We start from the raw sequence: 20,622 nt of genomic DNA, 5'->3' as shown, positions 1-20,622 counted from the left end.
TTATCAGTGTAATAATATAGGATTCAGACTTTTTACGTATTGAAAACTGAGATATAATTGGTTTCTAGCATCAAAAAACAGCTAAAGAATCTGTAAAAGCTGCAAGAATAAACAAACTGTACAAGACTCAGTGTCATACATCCATTTGTGCAGAACTTTGCACTCTAAAATTACACAATCGATATTTGAATCCCATCTTCCCAAACCTCAGTTGTAGTTGAAGGTCTTAAGATGATTCATAACATTCACATTAAGCCACAGTGTGATAGAAGAACACGCTGAGAGTTATTCTCTAAAAGTTGAAGACAGTATTGTTTTGTGAGGACGGTAAAAATCAAGAGAATTGTGTGTAAAAAAAATATTCAAAGCTACCTGTTAATGCTGAAACTGCAGGTGTGTGTATGTGTGTTAGATAAGGTGAATGGGGTAGTGAGAGTCAGATCAAGTGTGTCTGTGTGTGTGTGTGTGTGTGTGTGTGTGTGTAAGCCAGACATGATGTCCCTGTCCAAACAGTGTTTTGCTGCCAAACTAAAACCAGCCCAGCCGGTCCTTACACACACACACACACACACAAACAAACACACACACACACACACCTGACTAGACGCAACAATGTCTGAACGCTCTGAATGTCTGGCTGACCCTGTGTGTGTGTGTGTGTGTGTGTGTGTGTGTGTGTGTGTGTGTGTGTGTCTGGGAAAAATCAATTGCACATTCATAAACAATAATAATGAATTGAAAACACATCTAGCTGTGGCTACGGTTTATGTGTGCAGGAAAACAAGTCAACATATGACTTACAAACATCTACGGCGTGCCTGCGTGTTAAAATGTGTGTGCGTGAGAACATTCGACAGCTTCTACGCAGCCTCACTGAAAGCTCCACACAACAATATTTTAGATTTAATAAAATGACTACATGTAATGTGAAAAGGGGGTTGCTTTTTAGCTTCTTTTAGCTAGTTTTAGCTAAGTCTCACCGCTCTCCAAGCATCAGGCAGCTGTTTTTGGCGAACAAGCTCTGGTAAACCTACTGTACGCTACCTGCTCAGCGCCGAACGACAGACAAAGCCGGAGACAAGCCGATGAGGAAAGTGGAACGTCTATCAGCTAAATATTTTTCTCTGGATTTGCTGGAGTTTATGACAAAGCTGAAAGGAGAGTGAATATTGGACTTCATCAGGCGGACATAAACATGACTCTGATGTTATGATAGTGTTCGTAATTCATATCCACACTCTGGATACAATGTGTGATGACTGCTTACAAGTGAACATTGGTTTATTTTAAAAGGGTCACAAGCCAAAAAACACTGTCATGAACCAGAAAGTAAAAGACAAGCATTAATATTTGAGTGGATGTGACATAATAACAATAACATCGCTACACTTCATCACCTCCGTGTTTTCTTTGGGTAGCAACACTTCAGCATTACATAAACACTGAATAATTTATGATTACATTTGTCCATATTCACTGCTACCATGCTGGTCTCAGACTCTACCAACCAGCTTTAACGCTTCTTCTTCTGTTTCACCGTTCAGGTGCCCTTTGAGAAAGACGCCGACACCGAAGCCTCACCTGCTTCGGTACAGCGGCTCAGCGGCGGCTCAGCGGCTTTGAAAATATCTTTTCTTCACTCAAAGAGTCAAATCAGCCCAGATCTGCACTTGATCCTCCGCATGAATCAACTCGCCTTCGCTTTTGTGCGTTACTTTAGACAAAACAAACCTCCGCAGGAACCCAAACAAGATCGTTCTGACAAAGCCCTTCAAATGAAGCATGGCGAGGAAAGTAAGGAAAGGAAAGACTGAGCGAGAGAAGGGGGGAGGTTGGTGAAGGAGGATAAAAAGTGAAAATATTTAACTGTCCCACAGTATTTTCATGTTGGGTTTTCAATGGTTTATATGCTGGAAAACAGATTTTCTGTTGGTTTGAACTCTCAAGTCAAGTCAACGTCTGTCACATGTGAAATCTGACGAAGACAAAGCAAATTTTCCATGTGTGTCAGTTTACAGCTGACAGTTGTCAACATTTCTCCGCAGCATCAGCGATAGAAATGTTTACCATGAATGAATCTATGGTTGAGTAATGAAGGCTTAATGGATGGATGGATGACAAACAAGCTGGGAAACTGGCTCTGTGCCTCCGGAGCACAAAACGATATGGGCCTCATATATATGAGTGCGTGCCAGCTGGCAAGACCTTCCCTCTCTCCGCTGAACGAGGTGTGGGAGGTTGTCGGACACAATGCGAGCAGCGATTGTGTTTCTGACGTTGCCAAGAAGCTGTCAGCTTTCATCAAGAAACATGTCGGCTCGCACTTTACTTCCTGTAACGAGACTCCGTCCTTACCGTCCCCGTTCTTAGGAAGACGGAAAAAGTTCTGTCCGTATTAATTCTTCCCCTTCATATCTTCTTCCATCTACTGACTGAAAGGAACTGGACCGAGACATTGAGCTCAAAGCGACGTTTGATAGAGGTGGAGCTCAGAAGAATGTGTGTGGACATGTCTGAGTCCAGTATTCGTTCTCCTTTTTATTTCTGTTTTGATCCCCCGATGAGATTTAATCAAGGTACCTACATCGGAAAAAGGTGTGGATACGTGTTCAGAAACACTCGCTCCATTCCTTTTAAAATTACAGTCTGCAGATGGAGAGTACATATCTGTTCATCTGCAATCAGCTGTAGGGGTCAGATACGGGTGAGAAACAGCCTTTCTCCTTCCACGCAACACATCATCCACACTAAGACACACTCATCTAGAGGCACTGTTTACATGTAAAAACCATGCGCATAAAGAAAAACTAATGATTATCATTGTCTGTCAATCTGATAACTATTGATGCTTCATCGTTTAGTTATAAAAGTCAGAAAAATAGAGAGAACGGCCCATCACAAGCTCGCAGAACACACGGTGGAATATCTTTGTGTTTCAAAGCAAGCTTACATCATAGCTTTCTCAGAAAAGCTCAGTTTTTCCCGTCTGGCGAGGAAAAAAAAAAAAGGTTATTTCAGATGTATTTTTATTTATCCACTCTGGAGACTGTTATGTTTAAAAGCTCAGTATTTGGGTGTGAACATGTCAGCTTAGTGTGGACAGAAAGACAAAATGAATAAGATAAAAAAAAAAAAAAGATGTGTTTTCAGATTTTAGCCGGCTTAGTGTGGATGTAGACATGTCCACAGCTGATGAAATGTGAATAATCAGAATGCCGTTACTATGGATACGTCGACTAACAACATTATTGTGATGAAATGTTATTTTGATGTGCACGCAGAGACTTTTATTTACCCTTTAGCCTTAAAACCATTCAGATCACCTCTGTGATGTGCATATAAAGTTGACTACAGTGTCTGTGTGCTCCTGCTGCTCTGTCTAGACACACTGTAGTCTAGCCTCTGTGTGTGTATATATATGTGTTTGTGTTTGTGGTAGTCAAAGAAGAGGGTGGGGGGGGTTGTTGTTGTTGTCGTCGTCGAGGTGGAGCTCGGTTTGTGTCGGGCTGGGATTATATAGTAAAGATACGCTTGTGCATTGTGCTTGTGTGTTTGCATAGTTGAATATGTAATGATGATTATTAGTAATATAAACAGGGAGGCGGGGTCAGAGCGTCGTCTGTGTGTGTGCGTGAGAGTTTGTGGATGCAAATGATATGGTACCAGCTGTTTCCTGTAGGCCAGAGGGCAAAGGGGGGGGTAGACACAGTCCTCCCTACGAGTCTGTGTGTGTGTGTATGTGTGTGTGTGTGTGTGTGTGTGTGCAGGTGTGTGTGTGTGTGTGTTAGCGTGCATGTGTAAGGGTCAAGCCCACGGTCATGAGCGTCTATGTCATGTGTATGGGAGGGGGGGGCGGCTGAGAGTGCGCGTGTATGTTTTGTAGACTTAAGTGTCTATTGTCTAGACTCGGTCTCGCAGTCGGGACCGGACCAGCTGACTGAGTGACGTCTCAGCGTCTCACAGCACAGTGGAGTGCTATCAAAGTATAGACTCAACATGCGTATCTGACATAGTTGGAGCCGGTGTAACTGCTCCAAGCCTGATGTGAAACTTTGTTATCTGAGACTTTGTTGACTGATAAACTGCAACATCCTTCCAATCAGTATAATCATGATAGTCCAGCCAATCAGATCTCAATCTGTCAGTTGTTACATTCACTGGCAGTATCGTCAGCACGTAGCGTTTGATGAATGTGAAGTAACAAATCAATCTGTGACACTTCAATCAAAGGTTTCATACTTACACTGAAATATATCTGCACTCTAACGGCTAAAACAAGCAAATGAAACTGAGCTGATCAATGTAATCAATAGATTTATTGAGTGTGTGATGTTTAAAACTTGCAGGGTCACATTTTGACAACTTGAGTGTGTTGAGATTGAGCTCCACGTAATGAAAATGGGAGTGAAAGTTACTGAAAGTAATCTGTAGTGAAATATTACTGACACACACACACACACACACACACACAGCCTCCACTGCTGTGACAATGAACCTTTCACCCCTCCCCCTTCCCTCCTTCTTCTGACCTGACCCTTGACCTTTGCCCTTCCAGACTGCTTTGGGGCATCACGTCACCACCCCCCCCCCCCCCTTACCTCCCTCCACTCCGCAGATGCAGAGCAACGTTCATATGCAAAAAATGGCCCAACACGACAAGCATTTGCATGCATACATCTGAATATCTGAATTTAAAATGGAAAGTAGACGCTATACGTGTGTGTAGACTGAATCATTTATGGAGGCCTGTTCAGAGATGTAGATGTTTCTTACTTCTAGGCATACGGGACGTCTTTATCAGGCATGTACTAACATACATTTCATCTAAAATGCCTCTGAATTAAAAATATTAAATTCAGCTAATTGAAAAGGAACAACAGATGCTCCTTCAAGCAGATAAAGAATCGTTAACAGCAAATAACTGAAAAAGTAATTATTCATAAACGTTATATCTGCAGTGTAAACAACTGGTTTCATTTTGTTTGTCACTGTTGTTTTGCTTGCAGGCATTGTTCATCCACCTTCTTACAGAGAAAAAGAGAGCGTAAGGATTTTGGTTCGGACTAATTCATGACAGAGGATACAAAACATTCTTTTTTTTTTCTCATATCGCAGACTGTAGTGACCCTAATCTTTGCTCACTAGGACTAGCAGACACTTTTCATACATAAACAGATTACAATAGAACAATGTCTTGTGGTTCAGAGTATTTAACGAGAGCCAACCGAAAAATTACACCAACTGACATGTAGGCGTTTAGTCTTTATCTCGGCTCTGACTAAATAATGAAGCACAAGTTACGACCTAGACCATGTCATGTCAGTTTATCCCGGCTCAGACTGAGTAATGGTCACTCTTTTTAACATACTATAAATAAGTGACCACATTTAGGCCCGACGGTGACAAAGCAAAACTTTCAGCATTTCAACAGACATATTTTCCATATTGCGTATGAAAGTGTAGACATCCAGAGGATCGGTCAGTTATATATAGACTTAAAATATCAGATTATATATACAAAAGCACATAACAACCATAGCACAACAAACAATTGAGAGACATTAAAATATACTTCCTTTTTTTTTCCCAACACACAACCTTGCATCCACAATCTATTCCACTAATTATAAAAAGCCGAGACACTTTTAAATACTTTTTTTCACATATAATCAGATGCTAGTGTGAGTATTTGAATCACTAATTAACGAAAGCCATAACACTACATACACAAACAACATTTGAGGTATGTAGAGGACCAGACAGCCACACAGGCTTTTTTTTTTTTCTTCCTCAGACTAATTAACGAAAAACAAGAGACAATCTTTTCCACATTGCTGCATGACAGTGTATGCATTTAGCTGGCAGACAGTCATTGCCTTTATTTATAGCGCAGCCTCTTGGTCCTCAGACAGTCTCTGTATGGATTTATTCACACTGCGAGACAGACATATAGGGTCGGCTTTGACTTCAGACTAATTAATGGGACAAAACGGGTCCAAGAGACTACAAGGGCCTCAGCTGAGCACCGTCTTGTATGCAGATCATATGCAGAGAACACGCATGCACACAACCCCCCCCCCCCCCCCCCCGAAGTGACGATGACCTTGACCTGTAGACGCACACGCTGCATGTATCTACATATATGCATGATGAGACCAGGCTGATGACTCTTTTTTTTTTGTGGTCTGTGTGTGTGTGTGTGTGTGTGTGTTTGTGTTTGTGTTATGGGTGTCTAGACCAAGAAACAATGAACAGCTGAGAGGTTGAATGAAAGGCATGAAGGAAGCAAAATAAAGAAAGTTGGCAAGGAAGACGCATGTAAACAAAGAACAAAGTCGAGAAGTTGTTTTTAAAAGAAGGAACTGACAATAATTTTCATTCTCAATTAATCAGTCAATTATTCCTCAATCGGTTCGTATAAAATATGTGAAAATGGTAAAGACTGTCGATCAGGGTTTCCCAAAGCTCAAGGTAACGTGTCCAAATGTCCACAACCCAAAGTTTACCATCATAGAAGACTAAAGAGACCAGAAAACATTCATTTTTAGGAAGCTGGAATGTGAGAATTTGCAAATTTTTTTCAAAATAGTTGGCGATTAATCGACTATTCGTTGCAGCTCTACATGTGAGGGAATGAAATACTGCAAAGACAAAGCTATGAAGAAATGACTTGAACACCTGGACAGGGACAGGAAATAACAATAATAATGCCTCTTCCCTCCATCAACAGCTATTGTTGACGAGCCCTTGAGCAGGGCACTGAAACCCAAGCTGCCCCACTGAGACTGTGGCTGTACTGGGCAGCTCCCAGTGTCATGTGTTATATGGGGAACTGGGGAACAAAGAGGATGCAGCTGAGTCGACTTTACATCGGTTATTCTGGGACAATTTACTGTCTGTTTATTGTACATGAGGATTAAAGCCGTTCTGGTTTTGGCATGATGCCAGCAGTCAATCACAGCAAAATAAAAAAACACAAAAGGCAGAGTTTGATCCAACGGTTTGAACAGTGTGGACGTGGTGCATGGATACGTACAACAACAAAGCCATAGCAAGGTGGGTGGGTTTAATTCTAATATAGTTAGCTAGCTAGCTGATCTACTTACTGGCATTAGCAGTAGATTCATTTGCAGCTATCTACTTCTTGCTCATATAAACCAAACCAGCTACCTAACGCTAGTTTCCCTAGCTAACATTATCTAGGGAAGTTTAGGGAGCATTAGCTAGGGAAGCCAAAGTTAGCTAGGTGGTTATAAAATACTTTATTAATCCCCCACAATTAATTAATTCCCCCACAGAAGCTGTGCTAAGCCCGCTATATTTCAGTTCTTGCGGATTCCTCCAGCGACTGCAGCACCAGGGATCTAAGGCTTGTTTATGTGCGTTTTCTAGATGATGGACCTCCTCGAAACACATTTGTGTCTGTGCAGGAACTGGAACGCTGTCACACACAGTGTCACATGCATGCAGTAAATACTGGTAAGTTTATCATAAGATCTCTTGCTTTAAAAAGATTGTATCATTTTTCTTTTTGTATTTTCTTAACCTTAAGTTTGATACTCCTTGGCCTTACTGGTCATTTTCAGTGAGGAATATGTTGATTGACTCTCCTTCTCCAGGCTTAATGAACGCAGGACTCCCACACTGGAAGGAGATGATCAGGAGGGAAAATGAGGTGACAGCAGAACTGAGGGCTGAGATCCTTTACTTGCTAGACATCAATTGCTTGGCTCATAAACTTGAACCTGGTGCTCTTGATGCACTAAAAGCTAATCCACAAATCAATGATGTCAAAGAGGTCTTGAATGGCATTACTACCGACCTACCATTACTCCCCTAAAGCACGGAGAGATCTCCGGAACGTCGCGGAGGCAATGGATGAAAAAATCCTGAAACCTGTCAGTCTGGGGTGAGGGGGGCGGGGAGGGGGGGGGGGGCCCACACAGGCTTCCTCATCTTCAGAGAGCTCTTGCTGCTTTATGCAACAGCTTTAAGCCAGTGCTTGCACATTCTGAGCTTATAGCAGAGGCAAAGCAAAACAGTGCAGACATGATCGGCAGGGCTCGTTTCACTTGTACATTTTTGAAAAGCTACAAGTCTCTGCACTTTGTCTTCTTTTTACTAGACGTTCTTGATCAGTTGTCACTCCTGAGCTTATTTTGCAAGACGACTCCACAACACTGAGTGATGTCCATCAGGCTCTGGAGAAAACTTATCTCTCTCTCACAGCGATGCGGTTTTCACCAGGGCCACACCTTGATGCATTTTTCAAGGAGGCTCAGGGAGTTTTTCCAGGAGGTGCAACTGGTTGGCTGTGCGGATGGAAAGCTTGAAGATGAGAGAAAGAAAGTTCTTCACAGAACGGAGAAGTACCTCAGAGAGCAGTTTGACTTTTTTTAGATCGAGACTTGTTCACAGCTGCCCAGGTTTTCGACACCTGCGTCTGGCCGAAGAACCAAGAGGATTTGGCAGCGTATGGCTGTCACCACATCACCGCACTCTGCCAACACTTTCGGCCTGTGCCTGAAATAAATGGATGCAATCTTCAAAGAAGTATAGGGAGAGAGGATGGATTTAAAAGCACTCGCACAACACCAACGGTTCACACTGGAGCCCCGTGCACTGATTTTCCAGGATGACCACATGAAAAAATTTCACCCACATCGGCCACCTTTTTGAAACTGTTCCAAGTCCTTCCTGCGTCCACAGCAGCGTGCGAGCATGGATTCTCAACACTGAAGAGAGTGTGGTCAAGGCTGAGCACTGACATGCTCAATAAACTTTTACTCATTTGTATACAGAGGCCTGATACTGGTGGCTACAACGCTGCAGGTATACTAGAGAGATAGTGGATAAGAGTGGAAAAAGCCTGGAGGACACCTGAATGAGTTGGAAAATGTATGCTAACAGTTGGATGTGTGTATTATAATTATACTGCTTTTTGTCATGTTTTTATTGCACACATGAATGACTCAGGCACAATGCAGGAGGGATGGAGGGAGCATATATGTACCACCAGAACTTGAGTTTTTAATTTGAATAAATATTCATAAGTTGCCTTTTCTCTATTGTTTTTAAATAAGTTCATATCTGTGCCACCAACAATGTACTTTGGCCACCGAATTTAGGGGCTTGGTGGTCCGTGGGGCCGGTGCTTAAAAATATTAACGTTTATCCTCTTAACTTCTCATCAAAAGGCAAATGTAGAACAATATTCTTGATATAAAATTTTATAAAATTCTCCTTCATCTGACTATCACAACATCACATGCGCGCACACAGAAATACACAGACAGAAAATTAATAGACGAACGGAGACAAACACATGTGCACACACGCACGCATGTAACGCACGCACGCACACACACACACACACACACACACACACACACACACACACACACACACACACACACAGAGTACTGAGACAGCCAGACAGAGAGGTTTACATAATAAGTCTAGGAGGCCAGCCAGAACAGACTCAATCATTTAATTTCCATGATTCACTGAGTGAGAGAGAAAGAGAGACAGAGACAGACAGAAAGAAAGAAAACCAATCAACGAGAACTAAAAGGTAGAGACAAGAAAGGGAAACACTGTCTAATAAGTGTCGGCCATGTTTGAAAATAGAACAGAAATGAACTTGGATTTCATTTTTTATTATATTCTTGGATCTCTCCATCAGTTATTTCTCCTTATTTTGGATATCATGAACATTATACTGACATAAACAGACAATAATGTCAGAAAAGAGCAGCGTAAACAAAACAAACGCTAAATGAAGTTGACTCTTTGCTTTTCTTTCCACTGTTGTGGTGTCCTCGCTCGCATTGTTTCAGCTAAGCTATGATGACGATACATTTGCGACAGTTATCTCCTTTAAATGGCGTAAAAGTTGCGTCTGCTACGGCTGTTATATAGCAAAAGGGATCAAAGACAAAGTCAGGTCGCCTCAGTATGTGAGTTGTGCATCATAAACATACTGTCAGGACTATAATTGGAAAACGAGATGCTGTTCACAGTGATTAGTAGACATCAGCTCTGTCACATGGGAGCTGCAGCTTAAACAGGATGTGGAGAGGGAGGATTTTTTTTTTTTGGTACAGAATGACACATGACAATGACAGAATGACACATGATAATTAAAAAAAGAATGATTTCAAATGTGAGAGTGACTTTTTTTCAAGCTACAAATAGAGCAAATATTGTCGACTGCTAGCGTTTTTTGCTTGAATATTTAACGTAATCTACATGTGGGTTTTATGGTCTCTGAGGAAACAAATGTAAAACTGAGATGATTGATGACGTCTGCAGTTAATTTCACATCTAAAGTAGCTTAAAATATGTCCTGAAAATGATCTCATACAACTTTAATGTAGCTTAAGCAATAGCAGAAACGATAATATTCTTGTCACTGTATCACAAAATCTCAGATGAAATTATGTCACAAACTACAGTATCAACATTATACAGGGTTGGCTTCAGTTCGGGTTGATAAAACACCTGAGTTCCCTCATCCTGAGCGTAAATGGATTCATAAGGGATGCAAAAGGTGTCAGTATTCACTAAGCAGAATAAGTACATTAGTCAATTATTTTCTTGATTAACGATTCATCTATACAATGTAAAAAAAATGTTCAAAAATGTCGATCACTACCTAAAATGCCTTGTTTTGACCCGACCAACAGTCCACAACAAAAAGATATTCAGTTTACTAACACAGAAACTATAGAAACCAGAAAAACAACAACAAATCACATTTGAGAAGCTGGAACCAGAAAAAAATTACTCAAAGCAATTATCAGAATGGCTAGCGATTAATCTTCTGTCAACCGACTAATCGTTGCAGCTCTAAAGTACATGTTGTCCACCTCTAGATGTCTTCATACTTTAGTCACATGTGATCACATAGAGGGTCGGTGTCTTGCTCATAGGTTCACGGGTTGTTGGAGGGATCAGACTTGGGACTTAACAGTTACAGGACGATGTCGACCAGAAAAGACGTTCAGCCACGACGTGTCCTTCCTGTGCTCGACACTGTGGTCACCGCCTGTCTACTCAGGAACACTCTGACTCTTTTCCTCGAATTCAATAACCAAAATAAATACAACTACCCTCCAGCTGAACTCACACACACGCACGAGCATGCACGCACACACACAGTGGATAACATTTATGTTGGCTGTAGAGACAGACTGTGGAGGTGTTGATGTTAAGAAGGCCAGACATGTAGTAACAAATGTACAGGGAAACCAAGCTGCTGGTAGGAAATGATTCTTACAAGCTGATACCAGCAATGACTTCACCACACACACACACACACACACACATACACACACACACACACACACACACACACACACACACACACACACGCACACACGGCTAGCCTGTGAGTAATGCTGATGTCATGTGCTTTGACTAGCAATGTCTGCCGCTCAGAACAGATGTGTTTTTGCATATGTGTGTGTATGTGTGCGCCTGTGTATGTGTGTGTGTGTGTGTGTGTGTGCTCTTATATGCCAGAGGGTGTAACAGGTATACTGTATGTAACCCTACAATTACAACTTTACAGATCCAGATGAGAGAGAGGATGTGCGGGAGAAGAGACAGATGAATGATCACTTGAAATGAGTCAGGGTCTCTGCAGCTCCTTTTTCAAGTCTGGGAAGTCTGAATTCATCTAAATTCGAATGAACATGCTTGAAAATCCAGCTGTTAGAGGTGCAAAGGATGGTCTGTCCACACCAATACTAAGTACGACAGCATTAGTATCGCTTCCTGGGATTGCCCTTTTCCTAGGAAGCAGTTAACCAGGATGACTCAGCTAGCTCGGTTGCTAGGGTGTTATGTTTTATATTAGCTTCAAAGTCGCTGACTAGATGTTTTGCTTTGAATTCCTGGATTAGCAACGCTCATTACGAATCATTTTTTTTATTGCTGTCAGCTTTTTTTTTCATCATTTTTATTGTTAATCACGCATTTAATTTAATTCCTGGTGGCTTTGAAGAAGTTTTAAGCTTGTCTTTCTGAAACCCTGTTAAAGGGTAATTGGTATTTTGAAAAATATAAACCAAATAGGACAAAGCATTCAGTCCTCCAAAAGGCAAAAAGGGAACTTTTATGTCATTCTGTAGAAGATAGCGTACTGAAACTAAATTGAGATAGTTTTGGAACATTACTACACCGTACTATAGCCATCAAACATCACTTAAAGGACTAAAATCATATTGTCAATGTCAATTTTGTATTATTTTAAAAAACTCTGCATCCTTTCTGTAGAGGCAGTGTCCCCAATACACACTGTAGAAAGTTTTTTCTATTTGACTCCAACAACAAGAAACATATCAGATGTCTGTTATTGAATGTGAGATTTTTTTTTACCCATGTGTGTATCTATTTTAAAGCTCTTTCAAAGTAAAACATTTAGGGAACCCCTGCGTTTTCTGTCGTGTCTCCGTCGTCCTTTGATCACCGCATCTCAACTGTGTAACATGGATTATGCCGTGTTGTGCTTTCTTCCACTGTGTCTTTCATCTTGCCTGACACACTCCAGTGCATACTGTTCGGTACAGCTGAAACAGCTTAAAACATAATCGTGAGGCCGATGCATCATTAGTTTCAGGATCCAAACCCAAACTCTCAATCAACCCCCGACAGAATTTTCCATTTATACCAGAGTATCGCTCTCTTTTTGTATCTTTCTATTTCGCTTCTCTCTCTTTTGTTTTCTCTTTATTTGACACCTTGTTCCTTTTTTTTTTTTTTTACAAAGTTTTGACATCTTCCTCTCTTTCTCTTTCTTCTCCTCTGTCTGCCTCTTTGGTTTATCTTTTTCCCTCCCTCTGTCCTCCAGACTAAACATCACGTCTGTTCTCAGACAGAGGAATTGTGTGTGTCTGCCTGTGTCTCTGCCTGCATTCTTATCTTTGTCTTTCTGATACAAGTCCAGACAGTGATCTTATTACATTGATTGATTGCTGTATTACTACAGCTTTTAACATTACTACTGTTAAGATTGATGTGGACATACTTTTGTGTACTTTTGGTCTGGAGCTGTTTTTGCGGTTTGGGCTAAGCCCTTTATATCCAATTCAGGGAAATCTTAATGCTACAGCATACAATGATATTTCAGATAATTCAAACTTATATGACAACAGTTTATGAACTTAAACATCACAACAGCCCGGTGCACAAAGCCAGTTTCATAGAGATATGCTTTTGTCAGTTTGGTGTGAACTTGACTGGTCGGCACAGAGCCCTGACCTCAACCCCACCCAACTACTTTGGGATGAACTGGAACGCAGACTGAGACTGAGGCTGACCTCACTATAGCTCTCACTATGGCTGAACGGGGGAAAATTCCTGCTTCCAGGTTCCAAAATCTGGTGGAAAACCTTCCCAGGAGAGAGGAGGGCTGATGAATGCCCATTGTTCCATTTCATAGGGGTGTAATGTACACGTGTCCACATACTTCTGGCCATTTTATGTATCACTACGACTAGACAATAGTACTACCATTTTTTTGCTGCTAATACTCACACTATTACTTACACTTGTTAATACCAAGATAAAGTGGTATTTAAACTGGTCTGGCAAGGCTCAATAGGCATCTGCTTGTAATTATTTAATAGATTGTTTGGTCTAGAACGTGTCAAATTGTGAAAAATGTTTGTTTTGTCCGACCAACACTAGAAAAACTAAAGATAGTCAGTTTAGAGCTGCAACAATAAGTCTGCAATCTGAAATAATTTTGATAATTTAAGTCGTTTTAAGCATAAAAGTCTCTGGTTCCAGCTTCTCCACTGTAAGATTTTCTGCTTTTCTTTATCTTATGTGATGGTAAACGGAATACCTTCGGGTTTTGAACTGTTTGTCAGACAAGCTATTCAAAGAAACTGGGATTTTTCACTTTTTTCTGGCATTTTATATACTGAGCGTTTAAACAACTCAAGAAAACAATCATCAGATTAACTGATAATGAAAATGATCTCATTCAGTTTATCATATATGACCAAGTAGAGCAGCAAATCCTCAAAACTGAGATGCTTGATCTGGGGAATATGTCTGGCATAACAATTAGTCGATTATCAAAGAAGTTGCAGATTATTTTTCTATATATGGACATATCAATAAATCGTCCTAACTGTTTCAGCTTTACAACTTCTACTGCTACTACAGCACTACTACAAGGCCTTATATGTATATTATTATTATTATGACCACCAGTCCCGCTGATTAGAGCTACAAATATTTGCAGCATCCTCATCATCTTGTAAACAGTTGAATATTGCTGCTTCAACAAGGCTGCTCTGAGTCAGCCCTGGTGACCTCAGCTGGACACACACACACACACACACACACACACACACACACACACACACACACACACACACACACACACACAGCTTTCATCTAAATGACCTTACAGTACTGTGACTTGTATACATTATCAGCATGGATGTCCCCAGTGGGAATAAAACCCCATAATCAAACTTACACACACACACATACAGGGATTTCCTGGATGCGACCACACACACACACACACACATATCTATATATATATATATATATATATATATATATATATATATATATATATATATATATATATATATATATATAAACATGCACGCGCACGGACGCACGCGCTCACGCAGGCAGCAGACGGCTAGACAGACGTCTGGCTTTGCTCGAATGACGAAGCGATGACAAAACTTCAAACTCCCCCCTTTTCCAACGAACAAACCCACCTTTTCCTCCAATATCCAGCTTCCAATGTCCTCTACGGTAACTTTCTGTTAGTTTCAACACACTTTAAGTCTCATTTTTGCCGCCATAAACCCGGCGAAAAGGCAGGTCTTCTTTTTTTTTTTTTTTTTCAAACGAAGTGAGCTAAGCGATAAGATCAAAAGCAGACAACGCCAACGGTTCAGGAAGACGACCGAAAAAAATCTCAGCATCTGTCAAACTTAACAGTTCTAATGGCGAACAAAACGCCTCAAAAACAGCCTGGAAATTGTACAAATCAAGCTAAAACAGGAGAGGTTTTTTTTTCATTCAGACTCTATGGAAAGAGATGGGAAGCTTGCCTTTTCGGTTCAAGTTCAAAATCAATCGTTAATCACAAATAGGTTTTTTTAAAAAAAAGGTGCACGGAGGAGAAAACTTAACGTCTTTTAATTAAGCTAAATACAGTTTTATACAAGCTGTGAACATCATAACGTCCAGCAGAGACACAGAAAGTGGTCTCATTACTAAAAAACAAGGGCTGCCATGTTAAAAAAAAAAAAGAGGCAAACTTAGATGCAAACAAAAAAGCATTAAACATTAAACAGATCAAAAGCACATTTTAGTGATTTCCATGTTTTAAAACGAGAGGAAGAGGATGTCAGTTAAACACAAACCAACTAGCTAATAATGACAAATGGTGACTGTTAACACCCCACAAACTGTAAAATGTCAACAACAAAAAATAAAATCAAGAAGCTTAGCAATTTCTTCTCCTTTCAGTATAGTTGTGACTCTGGTCAAATAACGAAAAACTAGCTACGTTGACTTATTAATGCAAAATACCGGCTGCGTGTAGCTTCACTGCGACGAGTTCAAACATGGTTACAAGGGGGGGAAAAGTCAGTGAATTACAAACACAAAAACTCATTTAAAAAAAATGCAAGTTACTCACTGATTTCCATGCTCTGGAGGGAGGTGTAGCGTTTGCAGTTACAAGTACAGGAGACATTGGCGGCGGTGGCGTTTAAAACACCCATCAAGTTCAACATTTAAAGCCTCCTAAAACCAGACATGAATACTCCAGACGAGGAAGACGGAGAGAGAAGGGGGCTGAGGAAGAGAAAAGAAAAGCGATCGGAAGAAGGAGAGGAGACCAAAAAAAAAAAAAAAAAAAAACCCACACACACCAAACTCTCCCCCAAAAATCCTCCCTTTTCTCTCCAGCCTCCTCTCCTTCCCCTCCGGTCCGGCGGTCCTCCTCCTGTCTCCGGTTTCTCCTCCTCTTCCTCCGAAAAATCTATCTATCTATATCTATCTTATCTATCGGCGTTACCGGTGAAGTATCGGTAAGTTGCAGCCGTTGAATGTAGTTTGAACGTTGCAAAAAAAAAAAATGTAGTTCAGCTAGTTTAAATGTCCGGTTCCGTCCGTTAGAAATCAGCTTTAATGGTTCCGTGTATTCAGCCGAGTGACCGGCGACTAAACTGCTAACGGACGTCTGTCTGGTCCTCTCTCTCTCTCTCTCTCTCTCTCTCTCTCTCGCTCTCTCTCTCTCGCGTTCGCTCTCTCTCTCTCGCTGTGTGTGTGTGTGTGTGTGTCTCTCTCTCTCTGTCTCTCTCTGTCTTTCTCTCTCTCTCTCTCTCGCTCTCCGTGACACGGTTTCTGTCTGTCTCCCATTTCCAATTTCCACTTGCTATTTTGGCACATCACATGAAGCAGGTCTGCCAAGGCTCAGGCTGCAGACTGTGTGTGTGTGTGTGTGGGGTGGGGGGGAGGGGGGGGAGAGGAGGAGGGGGGGGGGGCAACAGAAAAACAAAGACAAGTCAAGTCTATTTTATTTATATGGCCCCAAAATCACAATTTGGCCTCAGATCAGTACACCCGTACAACAGCTGGGGGTCTAGACATTCACATAGTCTGAGTGGGTGCAGGATCTAGCCTGATCATTTGCACTCTCTGGTATTTGTGTTCCTGAAATAACAAATTGTGTGTACAAATTACTAATTTTTTTTTTTTATCCCGGGATACCTAATTTGTGCTCTCAAATTAATAACTTGTGAACAAATTACTACTTTGTGCTCACAAATTAACAAATTGTGTGCAAATGACTTATTCATGCTCTCAAGTTACTCAGTTAGTCCCGACCAACAGTCCACAAGCTAAAGATACCACAGTCACTATCACAGAAGAATAAATAATCACATTTAAGCCAGAGAAAAAACAATTGATTGATTATCAAAATAGTTGGTGATTACTTCTCTTTTGATCAACTAATCGATTAATCAACTAATAAACATCAAAATTATAAATTGTGCACAAATTCCTAATTCATAGTCTCAAAAAAAGAAATAATAGTAAGTCTTACTTCCACTCAAGGTCCACTTACCATCTTTTTCTGGAGCTTTCAACCGAACCACTTCCTTCAATGGAGACAAGGGTTACGATCTCCTCTTACTGTATGATCGCTTGTTATCAAGGCTAGAATATGAGACGACAGCTAAGCAAACTCCATGCGCTGATGAAGACTGTGTGATGGGGTTGAAAGCTCTGGAAGAACCTCTTAAGTGGACTCTAATAACTCTAAATACAACTTTGTTGAGTCCACTTACTAGCTTTCTTTTTTGAAGCTTTCAGCCACATCATCAGTGAATGTAACGAACCACAACAATATGTAACTTCAGTTCCTGTTACTACAGAGCGATGACATTAAGTCTGGTTTTTTTCCTCCCATCACATCAGGCTCCATACTTTTTAACGTTTTAGCCCATTTTCTTTCAAGCTATTTCGCATTACTCAAAACCATAAAGTATATTATTGTGTTTTAGATATTTCATTGTGTTTTTTCAACCGGATTCATAACAGTGGACTGTCTGAACATGGAAACACTGCATATTATATGGTTACTTAAAATATGTCACCATAATATAAACCCCCTTCCTCACTTGCATGCAGGCAAAAACCTATTAAGAACATTTTACAACAGTGGACACGTGTATCCATGATATTAATGAAAATATAACCTTTGAAATATTAATCATCCCAAAAGTGCTATAACAGCTGACTCAAAATGTTCAATATAAGTGTGTGTGTGCATGTGTGTGTGTGTGTGTGTGTGTGCAGGGTACCGACAGAGCCAGACAGCATTGCGTCATCTCCCTGATTGACAGGCCCAAGGGACCAATTGGGCGAGACTGTAACAGCATGTCTCATCTGAGTCAACTTTCTAATTAGGTCTGCTTGAATTTATACCTGCATGTTAAAGTGGTTTTATAGGCCAGCTGGACTCACCAAAGCCCAAATCATGCATAGAAAATAACATACTACCCAAATTCATTGCTCAGTGTGTACAGAAAAAAGAAAAACTGCTGAAAAATGTCTGACTTTTGTAAGGAAAGCAACCGATTACATCTTACAATCTGCTGAAAATCTGATCAAAAGAGACTGAGAACAGCTAAGCAGGAGGCAGTTCAGCTTTGCTCAAAGGCGCTATGACAGCTACTGAGATCAAACCTGTGACTTTAGAGGTGCAGAACACATTTTTTTAACCGTTTAACCCGCGTAACTCATTCCAGTAGTTCTTGAACCGATCAATTTGTTGGTAGATGCAATTATCACTAACCTATTAAAGGGTCACTTCAAGCTACTTACAAAAAGCATCATCAGTTTTCATTATGTAATACCTTGAGAAGAAAATACTGTAGTTCATAATGAGAACAGAGTAATCTGGACATTGTTTTTGGAGAGACATGTTGCTTTTGATTTTTAAATAAATTTTAAATTTGTTGATACCTTGAGCATCATGAAGAAATCTCTAAACTTTGCTGTAATTTGTGTAAAAATTTATCCTTTAACACGTTGACTTTAGTTTGAATTTTAACTGATTTGTCCAGAATTAAACAGACAGAAATCAGTTCAGCCTGTCTACCGCAGATTTAAACAGAATAGGTATGGTGACACCATTCAGACAAACTTTAATAAGATGATACTGTAGAATCAGCCTTAGTTTTATCATTAATTGCAGTAGGAATGTAAAGTGGTTGTCTATTCAGCAGTATAAAATACTCTGTAGGGCCTCTGCTGCCCCCTGCTGGACTCCAGTACTCAACTGACACCTCCAGACCTGTTCAGAGGCTGGACAAAATAATGGTAATACCTGTGCATGTGAGCGGATCCACTCTTTGCTTTCAGAGGAGCTTCTTGTACGACTGTCATCAGGTACTGGACTGTCTGTAGTGTGATACTGGGTCATTTTTTTAAGATATAAAGGTTTAACATATTATCTAACACTCCATGCTCCAGGAAAGTATTGAACTCTAGAGATACAACTCTTGTGATTGCAGAGGGCTTAAGGCCTAAATCTGATTTTACCCAACAAACTACAATCACTTGTCGTGATGAAAAATCGTAAATAAAATTATGCCACGATACGCACCGTTACACCACTACAGTCAATAGACACCAAGCAATGCAACATCGGGAAGTTCAGAAAGGTTAAACTTTATGCAAATATGCAAAACTACTTAAAATAAAATGGAGGAAAGGCTGATTGTTGTGGTCAACAGCTTCCCAATTCTCTACCATAAAACTTTAATGGGCTACTGGGACTTTAATGATAATAAACAATGCATGGAAACACATTGCTCAGGAAATGCACGACTTTGTCGGGTGTCATTAAAGTGGCAGCTTGGGAAAGAGACTGACTACCACTTTCTGTCTGTATGTATGACTGCATTTGGTTGGATTGTTAAGCTAATTTAAACACATTTATGACATGAATAACAGAACCCAAGGTAAAGTATTCATTTAGTTAGTAGAGTTGCAGGGGAACAATCAAAGAGGCCATACATGTGTTGGTACATTGGTATTAACAGTAAATGTTGGGGAAAAGTTGGTTAAGTAACCTTATCAGTCAATCTACATGTTTGTAGCAGGTTCTGTATGTGGCTACAGTAACGCTACATATACTAGCATGCTAAAATGTATTTAGCATGCTAAATTAATGTTTCAGCACTCTTAGGAATGTTACACAGATTCTTTTTTTACATGTACAGGAATAACCGTGTTAATATTTGTTGGCGTACTAAAATAGTCTGTTAAAATGTTTAGCGGGCTAACAAACATTAGCATATTTTAAATAGTATGCAAACAAATGCAAACATGTGAAAAAGGGTCTCAAAACAGTTATTCAGAAGAATCATAATTTATCTGTCTCCACTGACCCATTTTTAAAAAAATTATTATTAATTCATACTGGAACATTTCTGATCTGATGCCCCTTTCGGCAAGACGAAATCACTTGACATTTGCTTGGCTGATTCAAGTCATTTTTCTTGTGAGGGCAGTCTCTTTATTCAGCAATAAACTTCTGCACACAGACGATAAGAATTTATTAAGGTGCCTTGAGGATTATATTTTATGAAATGACTTTAGTTCAGATAACTACCCCTGACGTAGAAAAACTGTAACTGGAAGGTGAATCTATTATCATTCATTCGCCTTAACACGATTCTCACAGAAACGGTGAACGACGCAAAATGAACTGTCTCTAAGGTGTTCAACACTTACAGTTTATTTACGATAAATCTCTTATTTAATGTTGTAAAGCCATTCGGAGAGAGCTGAGCTGTTTGTCTGTATTGTCTTTAGAAGGCCTTGGCACAGACAGCAGGCCGAGACAGTGATAGTCAAGCTGGAGGAGGTGAGTCAGTTTACAGTCTAAAGGGGCTGAGTCACCAATACGGACACCCAGGTGTGGTCATTCTCAGTCTCTTTCTCTCTTTATCGCACCCTTCCTTTGAAGAGCGGCGCGGATGAATCATTGGGCAGAGGACCTGCTCTTTCTCTGCTCGTCTGACTCTCTTTGAGAGTGAGTGTACAGTATCTATT

At 40.4% G+C, this 20,622-nt stretch overlaps 1 protein-coding gene across 1 annotated transcript in view; it reads right to left on the bottom strand.

Annotated features, from left to right (window-relative positions):
- pmepa1 (prostate transmembrane protein, androgen induced 1) overlaps positions 1 to 15,890 on the bottom strand; it is a 41,892-nt gene extending 26,002 nt beyond the window's left edge. Inside the window, exon 1 of the mRNA XM_044348997.1 lies at positions 15,689 to 15,890. Within this exon, the coding sequence (XP_044204932.1) occupies positions 15,689 to 15,785 (97 nt within the window). The 5' untranslated portion in view covers positions 15,786 to 15,890. The remainder of the gene's footprint in view (positions 1 to 15,688) is intronic.
- Between the last annotated feature and the right edge of the window lie 4,732 nt (positions 15,891 to 20,622).

This window comes from Thunnus albacares, chromosome 4, assembly GCF_914725855.1.
Source record: "Thunnus albacares chromosome 4, fThuAlb1.1, whole genome shotgun sequence".
Classification (NCBI taxonomy): domain Eukaryota; kingdom Metazoa; phylum Chordata; class Actinopteri; order Scombriformes; family Scombridae; genus Thunnus; species Thunnus albacares.
The sequence above is the reverse complement of the archived record's forward strand: the minus strand, read 5'-3'. Positions and strand labels throughout refer to the sequence as shown.